Source organism: Barbus barbus (genome assembly GCF_936440315.1).
Source record: "Barbus barbus genome assembly, chromosome: 27".
NCBI classification, from domain to species: Eukaryota; Metazoa; Chordata; class Actinopteri; order Cypriniformes; family Cyprinidae; genus Barbus; species Barbus barbus.
In genome coordinates, this window is record NC_136755.1 from 23602350 (window position 1) to 23620178 (window position 17829).

Genomic DNA, 17829 nt, shown 5'->3' on the forward strand with positions numbered 1-17829 from the left:
GTTTCTTATGTTGAGAGCTTCATTGAGCGCGTGTGTGCGGAATATGAGGAAATGTCTGGACTGGGGCAGGAAAAACAGCCCTGCAGTATTTGGGCATGGTCGCTATACGACTGACCTGACAACAGTTTCATGAGTGGCTGTATTTTCAAATTGGGGAAAAATATCTTAAGCGTTCAGACGTGAGAGAATTAGGCGCTTGAGTGGTTTCATTTCGTGTTTACAGTCGGTCGCTGTACGTGTAAACCTGGCCTAAATATGTCAGTTTGTAGTGAAACTGATGATCATTTACAGACATGTGATGAATTGGATGTTTTCCAGTAAGCAGTTTGTTCGAAGACTGTTTTAACATATTACTTGCAGACTTTAAAGTTGTTGTGCATATTACAGAAATACTATAATACACACACATATACATATATATACATATATATATATATATATATATATATAAAAACACACCTCATATTACTAAAACTGCAACACCCTACAACTTTTACTATTGACTTTTAATTGCATTGATCTAATGTGCAAAGTTCTGGTTAGATGTAGAATAAACCGCTCAATAAAATAGTTAAATTTACTTTAAAACACGGTTGCATTGAAAGTTAGCCCAAACCGTACTACGTGGGCATGTACTAACACCTGCCTCATGTTCTAGAGCTTCAGGTCCAGGAGGGTTCTGAATGCAGTTTGACAGTCCAGTGTGGTTGAGACATGGCAGAAGATCAGTTAAAGGCAGATGCCTCTGCTGGGGAGGGGGAGACGGAGCCCAGTATGCTGCTGCAGAAGCTTAAAAGCAACATTTCGTAAGAACCATTTATTTTTACTCTCTTTTTTCATTGTGGTTCAGATAGATCTTTATAAATCCTTATTTTCTTAAGAAATGGTATGTGTTGTATTTGCTATACCGGATTAAAGGGCTAAAACCTATAATTCACATTTATGACACTCATGAATAATTCATAAAATCAACAGATATATGATTACCTTTTGATCGAATAGATGTTGTCAAAAGTCTCAAGTCTCTTCTCTCTGTGTCTGTCCTGGCTCAGTCGATTTTAGACCACTTGAAGCTCAAAACAAGGTTTCATTCAGGTTCTGATAACTGGTTACTATTGATTAATCACCCAGAGACTTGTTTTAAAAGTTTAACGACTCACCAATACAATGGTTTCGTTTTATTAAAAACAATATCTCCTAAGCAAATAACAAAAAAATAACAGATCAATTTCTATCGTATATGACCGTTTCTTATCGTTCCTAATAGAGGTTCGATCAGGAAACTGCATATCAGTTAGATTGGGACTTAATTTGACATATATCATGGTTAAAATCAAGCTTACCTATGGATCCTCTACAGTAGAGGTTTCCAATTCCAGTCCTGGAGAGCCACAGCCCTGCAGAGTTCAGCTCCAGCCCTAATTAAAACTCACCTGCATGTACATTTATTCATTTAGCTGACGCTTTTATCCAAAGCGACTTACAATTGCTATATATGTCAGAGGTCGCACGCCTCTGGAGCAACTAGGGGGTTAAGTGTCTTTCTCAGGGACACATTGGTGTCTCACAGTGGATTCGAACCTGGGTCTCTCACACCAAAGGTGTCTTATCCACTGCGCCATCACCACCCCTAATCAAAGTAATCCTTCAAACCTTGATTAGTTTGATTAGGGTTGAAGCAAAACTCTGCAGGGCTGCGGCTCTCCAGGACCGATGTTCGCCACCCCTGAGCTAAACTGTGCAGAGCTGTGGCCCTCCAGGAATTGAGTTTGAGGCCTCTACTTTTGAGCTTTGGTTCCCAACCACGTTCCTGGAGGCCCCCCCAACACTGCATGTTTTCCATGTCTCCTTAAACAAACACACCTGATTCAGATCATCAGCTCATTAGTAGAGACTCCAAGACCTGAAATGGGTGTGTCAGACGCTGCAAAGGAGGGTTCTCGGGAGGCCGGAAGTGTTCTGGCGTCACGTCCTACTGGGTGTTTGTGTTTCGATCAGACTGGAGGGAAATTTAAAATCTTGGAAACGGATTATCATATTTACCAGAAAATACAGGTGGTTGAGCACGACTGCTCCGTGAATGGATCGGAGGTAGGTAGGTGGGGGGATATGGATTATAACGAGGGTTTGTATGAAGGAGGTGGAGTAGAAAGGAGGGGTGATAAAAAAAAAAAAAGCGTAAGGAGTGACGATGGTGATGAGTCTGAAAATGATGATGATAGAGGGGACTCTTTTCAGAAAGAAATAAAGGAGAAATATGAGGTTGTAATAAGGTTCAATGGAAAGAGTCAGGAGATTATGAAGAAAGTTAACCCATTTGTGTTAACCACAAGTATAGCAAACAAAATAGGGGAGATTGAGTTTGCAAAAATCCTTAATGATGGTAACTTACTGGTAAGATGTGCTGATGCAGGGCAAATGGAGAAAGCTCTAAAAATTAAGGATATAGTAAAATGTAAGGTGGAAAGTACAGGAAGGGTGGGGATAAAGGAAAAAAGGGGAGCGAGAGGAGTGATTACAGGGGTACCAATAAGTGTAACAGTGGAGGAAATGAAGAAGAACATCAAGGGAGCAAAAGTTATTAATGTTCAAAGAATGAAATCAGCAAGGGATGGAGTGATAAAAGACAGTGAAACAGTGTCAATAGAGTTTGAAGGAGAAACAGTGCCAAAGAAAGTGTTTTTGGGATTTATGAGTTACCCAGTGAGGTTGTATGTACCAAAACCATTGAGATGCTTTAATTGCCAAAGGTTTGGGCACACTGCAATAAACTGTAATAGGCAGAGAAGATGTGCAAGGTGTGGAGGGGACCATGAGTATGGAAAGTGTGGATCAGGGGTACCACCAAAGTGTTGTAATTGTGGAGGTGCCCACAATGTGGCTTTCAGTGGGTGTGAAGTAATGAAACGAGAGACTAATATTCAAAAGATAAGAGTGGAAAAAAGAATCACATATGCTGAAGCTGTCAAGGTATCAGGGGAAAAGAAAAATAAAGAGCGTGAAGTGGATAAGGAAACACTAGAGCAACAGCAAGGTAACTCTGAAGGAATCTATGTTAAAAAAACAGAATTAGTAACATTTATAGCAGGTGTGATAAATAGTACAGCAGAGGTAAAATCTAAAAATGAGAAAATCCAGTTGGTAGTTAAAGCTGCAGTCAATCACCTTGGATTAATAGGACTGACATGGGAAGAGGTGAGGGAGACCCTTACAAATCAGTCAAGTCAAGAATCATGGATTGGTTAATATTAATAATGGTTATTATTTTACAATGGAACGCTAGGAGTATTTTGGCTAATGGACAAGAATTTAAGCAGTTTATTAATGAACTGGATGAGAGACCAGATGTGGTGTGTATTCAAGAAACCTGGTTGAAACCAAATTTGGATTATGTGATATATGGATATACAGTAGTTAGGAGAGATAGGAATTGTGGAGGGGGTGGTGGAGGATGTGCAGTTTTCATTAAGACGGGAATTCCATATAGAATACTTGGGAATGGTGATGATCAGGAGTACATAGTGGTGGAGGTGTGGGAAAGGAGAGGGGCAATTAGTATTGTTAATTACTATAACCCATGTAAGAAGTTGATTTTAGATAAGCTATTAAAAATAGAAGGGCAAGACAGACAAAAAGTAATCTGGTGTGCAGATTTCAATGCCCACAGCTCAATATGGAGAAGCATACATACAGATGCTAATGGTAAGGTGATTGAAGAATTGATGGATGAAAGGGAATTGGTCTGTTTGAATGATGGTAGAGGAACTAGAATAAATGTAGTAACAGGGATTGAGTCAGCACTGGACATAACGTTAGTGTCTAAGTCACTGGCAGGAAATAGTAATTGGGAGGTTTGGACAGCATCCACGGTGGGGAGTGATCACTACCCTGTCATATGCTCAGTGGGTGGGAGATTGGAAGTGGGACCAGAATATAGAATTCCCAAATGGAATTTTAGTAAAGCTGACTGGGATAGGTTTAAGAAATTTAGTGAAGATGCAATGATGAGGGTTGAGGTTTATGATGACATAGATGATGTTAATAACCAGGTTACTTTTGCAATTATTAGGGCAGCAGAGGAGGCTATCCCTAAGGGGAGAAACATGATCAGTCGAAAAATGATGCCATGGTGGAATGAAGAGTGTTGTCAGGCAGTAAAGGATAGAAATAAAGCTTTCAGATTACTTAAAAGAACACATAATTTGCAACATCTTATTCGATACAAGAAGGCTCAAGCAGTAGTTCGGAGAACAGTACGTCAAGCAAAGAGGACTAGCTGGAGGAAATTTTGTGATGAAATAGGAAGAACTACACCGGTGGGAGAAGTGTGGGGAATGATAAAAAGGATGGGAGGAGACAGAAGGCAGTGGGAATACCCAGTTATGGTTTTTGAAGGAAAAATAGCAGTTTCAAACAAGGAGAAAGCAGAGGTTATGGTTAACTCATTTGTAAAGGTGCATAGTTCAGACAATTTGTCAGAAGAAGGGAGGAGGAGAAGATCAGTAACATTGAGTCAGCATCTTCATGAGTTAAATAGGAAGGAAGAAACTGGAAATGTATTAGATGATCCATTTAACTTTGGCAGAGATGGTGAGAGCAATTGGTAGAGCTAAGCCTACATCTCCAGGGAAAGATCAAGTCTGTTATTTAATGTTAAAACAATTGGAGGAGAGGTCACTGTTGAAGCTGCTGGAGATGTATAATAGGATATGGAAGGAGGGAAAGTTACCGAATACCTGGAAAGAAGCAGTAGTGATTCCAATAAGGAAACCTGGTAAGGATCCAACTAAACCCACTAGTTACAGACCAATTGCTCTTACGTCAAATTTATGTAAAATCATGGAAAGAATGATAGCAGATAGACTGACTCATCACCTTGAAAAAAGAGGATTATTGACTAACTGTCAGAGTGGATTTAGGAAGGGAAGAAGTACAATAGATTCGGTGGTAAGATTAGAAACGGAAATAAGGAAGGCACAAGTGAATAAAGAGAATGTAATAGCGGTATTTTTTGACATAGAAAAGGCATATGACATGATGTGGAAGGAGGGGTTACTGATCAAACTGAATAAGATTGGGATTGGAGGGAAGATGTTTAATTGGGTAAAGGATTTTCTTTTCGGTAGAAAAATACAAGTAAGAGTAGGGACAGACATGTCAAATCAATACGTAGCTGAAAATGGTACACCTCAAGGGAGCGTGATAAGTCCATTACTCTTTATTATTATGATTAATGATGTATTTGGGAAAATTCCAGAAGATATAGGAAGATCGCTGTTCGCGGATGATGGAGCATTGTGGAAGAGAGGAAGGAATATGGAATTTATAAGCAGGAAAATACAGGGAGCAATTGATAAAGTGGTTGAGTGGGGATATGATTGGGGATTTAGGTTTTCTATAGAAAAGACTCAGTCAGTCTTTTTCACAAGGAAAAGAATTCTGGAAGGAATAAAGGTACAAATGTATGGAAGTGACCTAGAGAGGGTTGGAAGTTTAAATTTTTAGGAATTAATTTGGATTCACGATTAACATTTGCAGATCATATCAGGAAAATGGAGGAAAAGTGTAAAAAGGTAATAAACATAATGCGATGTTTGCGGGGAAGAGAGTGGGGTGCGAGCAGATTATCACTGAAAAGAATATATGTGGCTCTAATACGGTCAGTATTAGATTATGGTAGCGTAGTATTTGGGTCGGCAGCCAAATCGCAGTTAAAAAAGTTAGATGTAGTCCAGGCTAGGGCACTGAGAATATGTTGCGGAGCTTTCAAAACAACGCCAGTGTCAGCCATACAGGTAGAAATGGGGGAGTTGCCACTAGAGTTAAGAAGGAAGCAGTTGATGGCTAACTTTTGGGTAGGTTTACAAGGGCATATAAATTCGCATCCCGCTAAAGCAGTACTGAAGGGGAGTTGGGAGAATGGGAAAAATCTAAAGGAGAATTTTGGTCGGATTGGAAATGTTGTTGCTAAAGAATTGGAAGTGTTTCATTTGAGGATAAGTTCCACGGTAGTTTATCCAGAGATTGCTCCATGGAGGCTAGCCTGGCCTGAGGTAGACTGGTTTGTATTAGAGGAAAAAAGGAAGGCAAAGGAGGGTATTAATCTGGAAAGAGTATTTAATAATTGGGTAGTGGAAAAATATTATGAGTATATACAGATTTATACGGATGGTGCAAAGAACCCAGAGACTGAAGTAACGGGACTGGGGGTGGTGATACCAGACAGAAGTATAGGATTAAATAGAAGAACATCTGATAGTTTAGGGGTTTACACAGTGGAGATGCTGGCCATGTTAATCGCATTAAGGTGGGTGGAAAAGACAGGACAGGACAAATTTTTGATTTGCTCAGATTCAGCATCAGCTCTAGCAAGTCTAAGGTCATTCTATTCAAAAAGTCGCCAAGATATTCTGTTTGAAGTACTCCAGTCAATAACAAGAATAATAAGTCAAGGAAGGCAGGTGAAATTTATATGGGTTCCAGGTCATGTAGGGATTAAGGGGAATGAAATGGCAGATAGATTAGCAAAAAGGGCGTTAACAAAAGGAAACATAGAAATGCAGGTACGTGTTAGCAAAGCAGAGGTTAAAAGTGTGATATGGGAGAGAATAAATCAAAAGTGGCAAGAGAGGTGGGATGGAGAAAGGAAAGGAAGACACTTATATCAAATTCAACAGGACGTTAGACACAAAATTGTTGATAGTGGTAATCGGAGAGAGGAAATGGTGATAACTAGGCTAAGACTGGGACATTGCTTATTGAACAAATCACTTAAATTGATAGGGAAGCATGATACTGGACTGTGTGAGGGCTGCCAGGAAGAGGAGTCAGTAGAGCATGTGGTCTTAAGATGCAACAAGTATGGAGTACAGAGGGAGGTGATGAGGAATGAGCTAAGGGAGATAGGGGTTCAGGACATCACACTAAAAGGATTATTGAGCATAGAGCATAGGGCACAGACCAGAATTCTTATAAACTTCTTAAGAGTAACTGGTGTTTTGTATAGGATATGAAGAGTAAAAGGAATAGTGAGGAAGGTTAACAAGTATTATTATTATTAGTAGTAGTAGTAGTATTGTGATAAAGCATGGCAGGGGTGAGGGGTAAGTGGGCTGGTGTGTGTGTGTGTGTGTGTGTGGGGGGTGTAAATTAGTTTTCACAGGAGTTAGTTAATATTAAATTAGCGGGTGATTTAGTTTGTGAACCTATTTTCTGATCCACATTCCGGAGCAAAAGGTGGCGGTAATGCACCAAAAACGCTGGTTGCCAACCGCCGTAAAAATAGAAGAAGAAGAAGAAGAAGGGTGTGTCAGACAAAGGAGAGTGAAAATGTGCAGTGATGGGGGGGGGCTTCCAGGAACGTGGTTGGGAACCACTGCTCTACAGTGAATAGGTGCCGTCAGAATAAGAGTCCAAACAGCTGATAAAAGCATCAAAATAATCCACAACACTCCAGTCCATCAATTACAGTATTGTGAAGTGAAAAGCTGCATGTTTGTAAGAAAGAAATCCATCTTGAAGGCGTTCTCTGAAGAGGATTCATTGGTGAGCAAATGATGTAATGCTCCAAATCTGTTTTGATGAAGAAACAAACTCTACATCTTGGATGACCTGAGGTTTAGTTAATTATTAGCACATTCTTTTTAGCCCAAACCCTTAATGTCATTGATATATGCACTATACGTGTGTGTATGCAGATGTTTATGTAAATATATGCACATTCCATCTTTTCACAGTAAAAATGTACAGGGCAAAGTGGACAAAATTTTGGTAAGTTTCTTATAGGATAAAATAACATGAAATGTTAGCTGTCTTGTTGTATAGTATCACTCATTCAGCTTATGTGTTTTTGAGCACATTCTTTCCCTTATTCTGTCTTTATCCCTCCTCTCAGGAAGATGTACAGCGTTTCTCTGACAATGACAAGCTCTACCTTTATCTACAGCTACCCTCAGGTCCAGGTGCAGGAGAGAAGAGGTACATAAAATCACATAAATATACTTCAGTCAGCCTTGATCCACTTTTTAAATCTGCATATTTTTTGAATGTATAAATTCTAAAAAATCAAATCTGAGTAAATTTAAAGTATTTGATATCCCTTACGTTTATTTTTTTTAAATCCCAGCTAATCAGGCTAGCTAGAAATATGACAAATGTGTCTCACATAATATTTCTTGTCACATGTTTGCAAATTGCTTCTCCATGTGTACCAGTGGTGATTCAAACTTGGTCAACACGGCAGACCAGCTTCACACCTGCAACTGGATCCGTAGCCACTTGGAAGAACATCCTGACACCTGCCTGCCTAAACAAGATGTTTACGAGACATACCGGTAAGAACTGGGGTGCAGAATATGCACACAAGCTTCTTCGACTGCGTTATAATTCAAGTAAACACTTGCTGTTTTCCTAGACTTTTAAGAGTCCATTATCTGTTTTTTCTATCCATGTTTGCAATTTTGTCACAAAATACAATGATTACTCACTGGCTTTTATATCTAAACAGGAAGCACTGTGACAACTTACAGCATCGGCCTCTAAGTGCAGCAAATTTTGGAAAAATCATCCGAGACATCTTCCCAAACATTAAAGCACGAAGACTGGGTGGCAGAGGACAGTCCAAATATCCTTTTGTCTCTAACTTCATTTAAACTGTATAAATCGTTGACCAACATTTATGAGTTTGAAAACCCTATCTAGAGCAGTCGAAGACGTCACAGTGAATGTAGATTCACCAATCTCATGAAAACACACGTTCAAATATTTAGATTTTTGAGATTTAGATGGATTTCTACACATCGTCAACACTTGATACAGTTTGTATCTGTTATGGTTTTATTTAGAGAGGTTTTCAAGATGTCTTTATACTGTACTTTTGACAAATAAATTTCATCTCATGCTTTAAATTCATTCAAATAATTTAACTAAATTCAAACTAAAAGTCTTATTGTTTTATTTAATGAAACCTAATGTATTGTCCAGTGTCCCTTAACATAATTGCCAGCACATACTGCTATAGTGGGATACGTCGAAAGACCGTGTTGAACATGCCATTACTGCCCAACCTGGACCTAAAAAATGACCCGGTATGATTGTCTTCTTACTGCTTACTTTTCCTCTAAATTGCTTTCACAACATTAAAATAATATAGGTCAGTGGTTTTCAACCCTGTTCCCCTGCACCCACACACACATTTTGCATGATAGTCCAGGAACAGGGTTGAAAGCCACTGATATAGGTTGTCAGTTATATTTTGTCTAGAAGAAAAACATAAGTGTATGCTTAAATGTTCTGTTTATGTACCTATGTGACGTGGCATCTCCAGTCTGAACTGACAGAACTGGTGCAAACCTACAAGCAAGAGGTCACTGAAGCAGCCTGTGAACTTATCTGTGACTGGGCCCAGAAGATCCTCAAGCGCTCTTTTGACACGGTGGTAGAAATCGCACGCTTCCTCGTACAGGAGCACATCGTCAACCCACGCTGCAGCCAAGCCGAGCTCGTCACTTCAGCTGCTCTGGCAGGTACTTGCAAGTGAATCGTAGGATGACATGTTAACATTTGCTCAGCATTATTGTGGTGTCATCGGTGTCCTATTATAGTTATTGTTAACCCTCTAAGCGCCAAAGTCGCAAAATTGCGACAAGACGTCATACTTCATGAAACAGACTGTAGTTCCTAATCTGGTGTAATATCTCATTTGTATTCCCTTCCACTAGAGGGCAGACATGTAGTACTTCGATTCTAGACCAAAATTGTTCGAGGAAATAGCAGAGCAAGTGAGCTATCGTGTCATTGATGCGGAAGCAATTCAGTTCATAGTTTGTGAGAAAATTGTGAGATTTGTGAGAGAAAATCGCCAAATGGCTAATAAAAAGTTGTACAGTGAGGATGTGTTGCAAATGTCATTCGCCGTGGACGTGGTCTTAGTGCCCATAGGAGAGCTGTTGCTCTCTGATAATTGGCCAGATTGCGCTGTTTGCTCTGATCGCGCGTGCTCTAAGGGCTGTCGGCAGACAGTACAGGTGCAGTCAGTTTGGGGTAGGTCTGTGCGCTGTGCCATGCGATGAGAGGTACCATACTCTCAAGAACTATAAACTGTCACATAGATACCTGATTGGGCAGATAGCTGGTCAACTGATCAAAACATAGGCACATGTATTTTACTATGACACAGTAATATAGTAATAATTTACTACTTTCTCCTGTTTTACTGTTGATTTCCTCTTTTCCTGATAATTTGGAATGAGGATAAAAAGACAAAAAATAACAACAACATGCAAATAAGTTCAAACCTCCATTCAATATCTATTATTTCCTGAATATTACTGATGAACTGATCAAAAAGTAGGCTACTGTTCACATGCGTTTTGCTACTATAGCTATAGTATAGTAATAATTTATTACTTTCTCCTGTTTTATTGTTGGTTTCATCTTTTCTGATTATTTGGAATGAGGAGAAAAAGACAAAAAAAAAAAAAAAAAAAATCAAACATCAATTCAATATCTATTTATTTCCTAAATATTATGAAATTCAAGAGGTCCGCCCCTGATGATGTCATAATATGCAAATTAGATGAGTATATTTACACCCCACATAAACTTTCGGTCATGCCCAACATTTTTCTAATTTACAGTATATCTCTATCTTTAAGCCCTTTCAAGCCACAAGCTTTTGAAATCTTGATGTCAAAATCCAGCATTTTTCCCAAAAAAACCCTGGCGCCTAAAGGGTTAAAGGTGCAGTAGGTGATTGTCTTCAAATACATTTTTTGTTATGCTGGTTGAAAGTCTCTTCACATCCCAATAGCAATCATTAAGTTAAGTTGTCTAAATGTATTTATATATTCGGGGAAAGGCATGGGACCAAGAAATGTTCATCCAATCAGAATGTTTGTTCAGAGCGTTTTGATTGACTTGCCTGTCAACATGTATTTGCATACTTCTGCGCACCCTGTTTGCACAGACAGGATATGTCATCAGCGGGTTCACGTACAGTATGCAGACAGAGCGAGATTGGCAGGCAAACATCAACAACCTGACTTTTTCCTTGTTGTTACTAACTGTACTATAAAGTTTTCTCACCGGTTAATGACATGATGTATTGTAGTAATGTTGTATCTGGCCATCTTGTCTGTGTGCGTATATGCGTTCAGGGGGCATGGCTTTGGACGGCGATTTGCAGGTAGGGTGGGATAGACCCTTTTAGACACTTTGCTATCAGGCTGAAGTATTTTCCAAGATGTCCTACTGCACCTTTAATATTTTTAATTAGAATGTATTTTCTGTTTTCATTTTAATTAAAGTTTTAGTTACTTTGTTGGTGTCAATAGCCTCATGGGCAGCACGCTGACATACAGCGCTATTTATTTATTTTTATTTTTTAATTTTTTTTAATTAACCATAATAACCCTGACTTTGCTACATTGCTTTAGGAGTGAAGCTACATTTATGGTTTGTTTTTTGGTTTTCATAGGCGGACCTTCTAAACCTCATAAAGTAATCAAAAAGATTCCAGCAGCTTCCCGAGCTGGTGGAGCAGAAGAAGATAATGCCAGTGCAGAAAATAAGGTAATACTGGTCTGAAATTTGAACATTTTATATTTTATATCTGTGTTTCTTCCCCCAAATTTCTCCCAATCTGTTTTGCACTAATCTCTGGAATATTGTATCATCAAATTGTTGGGGAATAACAGCTAAAACCCATGGACCAGGTATGATGAACAAAGACCAGGAGTCAGATTGCGATTTAAAGAAATTTACTGAAGAAATAGTTTGCAGTTTCATCCGCAGAAGTCAGCTTTAACACTCGCGATGGAGTTCGTAGGCCGACCTGCTTTTCAATTCAAAAACACCAGCAATTATACCTTAACAGAGGTTGCTAATTACGTCAATGCATAAGTCATCAAAATTCTGATTGATTCTAAAACCTAGATAAACTTAGACAATTTCCACATATGGACGCAAGCTTATCTTCTGATGACTATTTTAGTGACAAGTAATCAGAGGTCCGACGCAATAAGTCTCTCCAAAGACGTATATTTGATACGCTGGACATCGGCAGCGGAACGTTTGTCCTGGACTGTCTGAGCGTCTCCCTGTACAGACAGATACTAACACACATACGCAGAGAAACGCTTATCTTACTTCAAGGTTGCCTCAGCCCTAAACCTTATCGGGTCTGGTCTCACACACAATGAGAGCAGCTTCTTAGAGGGTAAAAAGGCAGACTAAAGCCATAATCAACTTAGTGTCTAACATGCATAAATGTAACTTTGATGAATAATTATTCAAGAAATATTATTAATATTATTATGAAGGCCATTGTAGAGCTGCCATCCACTCCTTCAACATATTTTTGTATTATGACTGTATAAATCATAAACAATATATAATACTCAGTAGATAATAGTCCCAGTCAACTGATATCCTACATATCTGTGCCACTTATATTTCTCAACTGAAATCAATATGTAATGGCCTTTTTTTGGTAAGCCACCATATCAAAATTGGGATAATTTATAATCAGCCAATCAGTTTCACAGAACAAACCCAATAAGGGCATGCTGATCACCTTGTCAGGTTTGTTTTATGACAGCAGTATTGTATACTATAAATGGTAAATATAGTACCATTGTGATGTTTTTGGCAGCAAAAAGAGAAAGACGGTGTGGAACAGCCGCCATCCAATAAGAAGCAGGTCAGTGATAAACCAACCAATAAGGTTGAGTTTGCTCGAGTGGAGGCTTATATGAAGAAGCTGCCTCAGCTCCTTCCCAGAGGCACCGTTCCAGAGAAAACCTCCCCACCGTGTCTTGCACCAGCCGATTCGGGCAGTGTTCAAGTCACTCTGCCTATCACTGTTGCAACGATACCCTCTCAACCAGGCGGCACCGTCCCTGTCATGATTCTGCCATCAGGCATGAGTCTTTCTTACCCAGAGCGTGAGAAAACATCAGTCACGGTCGCCACTTCCGCTGCTCCAACTCCAGTCGTCCAGAGAGCGCGACCGGCGGCTCCTAAGCGGGGCCCTGACCCCACCACCTCAGTGTCAGCTGCTGGTGTTGCTCCAAAACGCAAAAGAGGACGACCCAGAAAGCAAAGACCAGAAGACATGGCAGCGCAGCTACCGCCAGCCCCAACCTCAAATCCAAATCCAGCTTTGCTCACGAGAGGAGTAATCCAAAAGGCCTTGCCTTCCTGTGCACCTGCCACTCCTTCACAGTTTGTAGAAATATTGATCCAGGACCAGCAAGGCTTGATGCTTAGCCAACTTCCGACCATCCAGGAAATGACAGACGCTGAGCATAGAGGTGTAGTGATGCAATGTCAACCTGCTGTAGAACCTGAGAAGCAGCAGTCCGTCCTGCTAATGCAAGGGCCCAACCAACCGGGTTACGAGCTGAGCCGCAGGATGGTCATCCAGCGTGCGCCATTATCCAGAGAAGGAAGGCCGGCTCCCCAAGAAGTGCCACAGTCTACTGTTACGTACCTCCCGCCGGCAATGTTATTAGAGGACAGAGGAGAAGTGGAAATTACTCTGACTCCTGTGGAGCCACAGGTTGATTCCATGCTAAACTCGGCTGGTATTCCCAGCTCCTTCGGCTCGTTTGGAGAAACCCCAAAACCAGATGCCCCGTAACAGCATCCCAGCGCCCGACTCAATGAGCAATGCCTTTCCAGTGCTTCTGTGAATTGCATACTAGCTTGTAGTCAAACTGAGGTGTACCATCTTGGCTGAGCTTGACTGGGTGTGTCTGCTTTCTGTGTAAAATGTATAGAACTACAACCTGTCATTGTTGCCTTCAAACAGCAACTACACTCATATTTTCATATGATTAATACGAAACATAAGTGAACTCCTGAAGACTCCAGGAGTGCTTTTGAAGAGATTATGAATTTTAAGTGGCCTAGAACAAAAGTTTAGACCGTTTTGACAAGAAAGAGCGAATTTTAGAGCATCGAAAACTGATATACTCCCAAATAACAGTCCAATCTGGTCCAGCTCTGTTATAAAACGAAAGGACATCTAAAAAAAGAAATCATCAGAGTTACCATGGAACTGCTTACCATCTGTTGGCGTTTGTCACCATTCTCAGTGCCATAAGAGGGTAGTTGGTCTTTTTTGCTCTAACCGTCTTTGCATGTTTGTGTTTGTAAAACATGAATTGAGACATTTGAGTGTGTTTTCTAGTTGTTCAGATGACAAAGAGTGGTATTACGGGTTTGCAGCTTCAGGGTTCTAAAAAAGTCCCTCCCTCACCCAGTGAATGGGTTTATAGTTCAGGTTTTTTTTTTTTTTATACGTCGCAAATAACCGATATACACACTTCAAAATGACTACATAGTTGCTGTTGGGAAGGTCTAGAAGACACTACTGGTTCAGATGGTGCACAGTGTAGGTGGCTGGAAAAACGGAGACCTCTAAAGACCCTTTAAATATGCAAATGAGGCTGTGATTTCGGGATTCTTCTCAAAGCCCCGCCCCCTGCGTTCAGGTGTGTCCAGTCATTCTCTTACAGCAGCGTAATTTAGCACTTAACAGGTATAAATTATTTATCCATGAGCCCAAAAGAATATCTTCACAGGTAAAGCATACCAGAACTAATTTAAAACGTTTTATTTTCCAAATGTATAGCCATTGTCACTATATTGCTACTATGGAATATTATTATTAGTTGCTAGTAAAGTGTGCACTGTCACCCTAAAAGCATGTACAACAAATTTTTAAATTTCTGAAATTTGATTATATTTAAATTTAAACTGAAATATGTACTAATTATTTATTTATACAAATTTACAAAGCTTGAACCACAACAGCATCTTTTGTGTAGATTATCATGTCTTAAAGGAGAATTTTGCTCTTTTTATAGCCTTAAAATATTTTTACTAGTTTTCAGGTATTACACATGATCTTAGCCAAAAGTCCATTAATGTGAGTAGAAAAAAAATTAATTCGCAATTTAGTATGTTTTTATTTGAAAGTAAATAATCAATGGAATGGGAAAGAGTTGTTTGTTTCAGTTTTATGAATATTATTTGATGTGCTTTAAGGTATTGAAAGGCTATGAATTGGGGAAAAAAATCTCCTTTAAGGTTCAAGTTCAAAGGCTGTTGATCGTTTATAGAGGTTTTAGTAGGCACTTAATTTAAAAGCAAAACCACTCCGATTATGTATAAAGAGATTTGAAATCAGATGTTGCTATTTATTCAGATATTGTAGTAATATATGTCAGATGGGAAATGACTAGAGGTGATAATTTTACTATGGATTAATGGTGCTTTAAAAAGCTAAACGGGTTTAACTAACAACACAAATGATTGTGATTCACATGGCAGTGATTTCACCAATCAGCAGTCTGACTGCACTTAACATCCGCTGCTCACTGGTGCTGATTCTGGGTAGAATTACCATGGTAACTTAAAGTTGGCAACTATGGCAACTGGCTGTCAGACAGCCTGCTAGCATTGCGTCAGCATAAATTATATTTAGGCTCGTGAAATGAATGTGCTATATATGTCATGTTTAATTCTAAGTAAACATGGCTGCTTAATTTACTCAAGGTTTAAAATTTGACTCTAACCAAAATTAATGGAAATCTTTCTTATAATTACAGGGGCTTTTATTCTGTAATAGTTTTTTACATTTGTGATATTGTTAGGGCCTGTTGCTTTTTGATCGTTTGTGTTCATTATAATTTTTCCCTCTTAAAGGAATAGTTCATCCAAAAATGAAAATTGACTCACCCTCAGGCCATCTAAGATGTAGCTGAGTTTGTTTTTTCATCTGAACATTTTGAGAAATGTTGCATAACATCACTTTCTCACCGGTGGATCTTCTGCAGTGAATGGGTGCCGTCAGAATGAGAGTCCAAACAGCAGATAAAAACATCACAATAATCCACAAGACTCCATTCTATCAATTAACTTCTTGTGAAGTGAAAAGCTGCGTGCTTCTAAGATACAAATCATTAAGGCATCACTTCTGGCCAAAATACAAATTCATAATCCATAACGCTTTCCTCAGTGAAAAAAAAGTCCATCCTCTGTTATTGTCTCACATAAAAATCCACCAACACAAAAACTGTTTTTGCCTGTTTTCTATTGTAAACGGTGCTTGATCTGTGCAGATTTCTCTCCTGATTCAGATGACCTTTTTTTTTTTGTTGTTAAACATCTTGATGGATTTGTTTCTTACAAACAATCAGCATTTTGGTTGACAAGATGTTAACTGATGGACTGTAGTTGTGTGGATTACTTGTGATGTTTTTATCAGCTATTTGGGCTCTCATTCTGATGGTACCCATTCGCTGCAGAGGATCCATCTGTAAACAAGTGATGTAATGCTACATTTCCCCAAATCTGTTCTGATAAAGAAACAAACTCATCTACATCTCAGATGGCCTGAGGGTGAGTACATTTTTGGCAAACTATTCTTTTAAAGGCAGTGCACAGTTCTAATCTTCTGCCTCATTTGCAGTCTTGAGATTTGAATACTAATGTTATATCTTAATATCCTGACGACAATTCAGTATCCTGTGAACTAAAATATCAGACTTCCAATTAAAAAAAAAAACATACACATTAAGAAGAAAACTTGTAATTTACATGAATAAACTGCAAGCAGTTAAGGAAGTAATTCAAAAGAATGACTGAACAGTGGGACGTTAGATTTATATGAATCTAACAAACTGCATAATTAAGGAATGGATGAAGGAGCGAATAATCAGATCTGTAGCAGCAGAGTACTTGTAAAATGATTGAAAGCAGTTTAAAAAGGTGATTTTATGGGAATAAACATGAAAACATTTGGGCTTATGATAGTGTATATCCGTTTATGGATGTATTATTCATACCCTCAGTCCATTGACAAACAATGTCATTTTTTTTGTTGCAAGTACAACGTCACACCACAGAAATGTAACGTGTTCAGTACATAGTGCCTCATACAAACCACTGTGCTCTGTAAATATCCATTTTCTTTGCATTATTTATGAGGTTGTGATTTCGCTCTGAAGCATCGAGTGGATTATTTGTTTTAATCTTTGGTAAAGGCTCTCAAATCTGTTGCCCTCGAAAAGAAGGAAAACCAAACTGACACGCTGATCTCATGAGTGCGTTGCGTCGAGGTGACGAGCGTGTGTTGTAATTACCCATCAGTGTTGGTAATTCTCATGTTTCATTGTGACAAACCTAAAAGAAACCAACTGCGAACGTGTCTAGTGCATTAACATCTCACCGAGTCATGTAGAATTGTTAATTAGTCGTGAGAAATGCATCTTCCATCAACCCCGTGAAATCATTTGTTGTGCGTGTCAGTACTATGCCATTTTTACCATAGACATCTAACATGTTTAATTATCACCTTTTTTTATTTTAGTCAGTCCATGCATGGTTTGTGTATTGAATATGTTTTTAAAGAGTTGTTACAAAGGATCTGTTATTCGTTTGGAGTTGCTTTGGAAAGCATTTGAACCCTGGTGTTTGTCTTGCACTTTAATTTTCTAAAAGGAAAGCACACAGGGGGAGATAAAGACGAAATGCAGCACCTTGTATGTCTTTTGTTTTTGTACTTATGAGGTCTTCTTTTTGAAAAGGTTTGCTTTTTTTGTATTTCATGTTTTTTCATGTTAAAACTGTACAATTGGACATCTTCCATATAAAAGAAAATGAAATTATCTCTGACTGTGAGCACATTTTCATAAATCAGCACTAATAAACGATATGTATGATGTGTTTCTTTATCAAGTGTTTGTGAACCACTTTATCCATTTTCAGTGTATCATGTTTAAATTATAAAAAAATTAAAACAAATTGGATCTTTTTTCC

At 38.9% G+C, this 17829-nt stretch overlaps 1 protein-coding gene across 1 annotated transcript; it reads left to right on the forward strand.

The window, feature by feature from the left end:
* The first annotated feature begins 676 nt into the window (after positions 1 to 676).
* On the forward strand, positions 677 to 17738 carry rfx5 (regulatory factor X, 5). The gene is made up of 9 exons (XM_079381202.1): positions 677 to 806; positions 7737 to 7770; positions 7895 to 7977; positions 8214 to 8333; positions 8507 to 8617; positions 9005 to 9086; positions 9326 to 9524; positions 11477 to 11571; positions 12653 to 17738. Exons 1-9 carry the CDS (start codon positions 715 to 717, stop codon positions 13640 to 13642), a joined length of 1806 nt encoding a protein of 601 aa, XP_079237328.1. The 5' UTR covers positions 677 to 714; the 3' UTR covers positions 13643 to 17738.
* Positions 17739 to 17829: the final 91 nt, after the last annotated feature.

Excerpts from the sequence above, each read along its gene's own strand:
- rfx5 (XM_079381202.1), top strand. The coding sequence starts at position 715 with ATGGCAGAAGATCAGTTAAAGGCAGATGCCTCTGCTGGGGAGGGGGAG. Across the intron at positions 7,978-8,213 it reads CCAGGTGCAGGAGAGAAGAG|TGGTGATTCAAACTTGGTCA; the intron begins GTACATAAAATC and ends CATGTGTACCAG. Across the intron at positions 9,525-11,476 it reads CACTTCAGCTGCTCTGGCAG|GCGGACCTTCTAAACCTCAT; the intron begins GTACTTGCAAGT and ends TGGTTTTCATAG.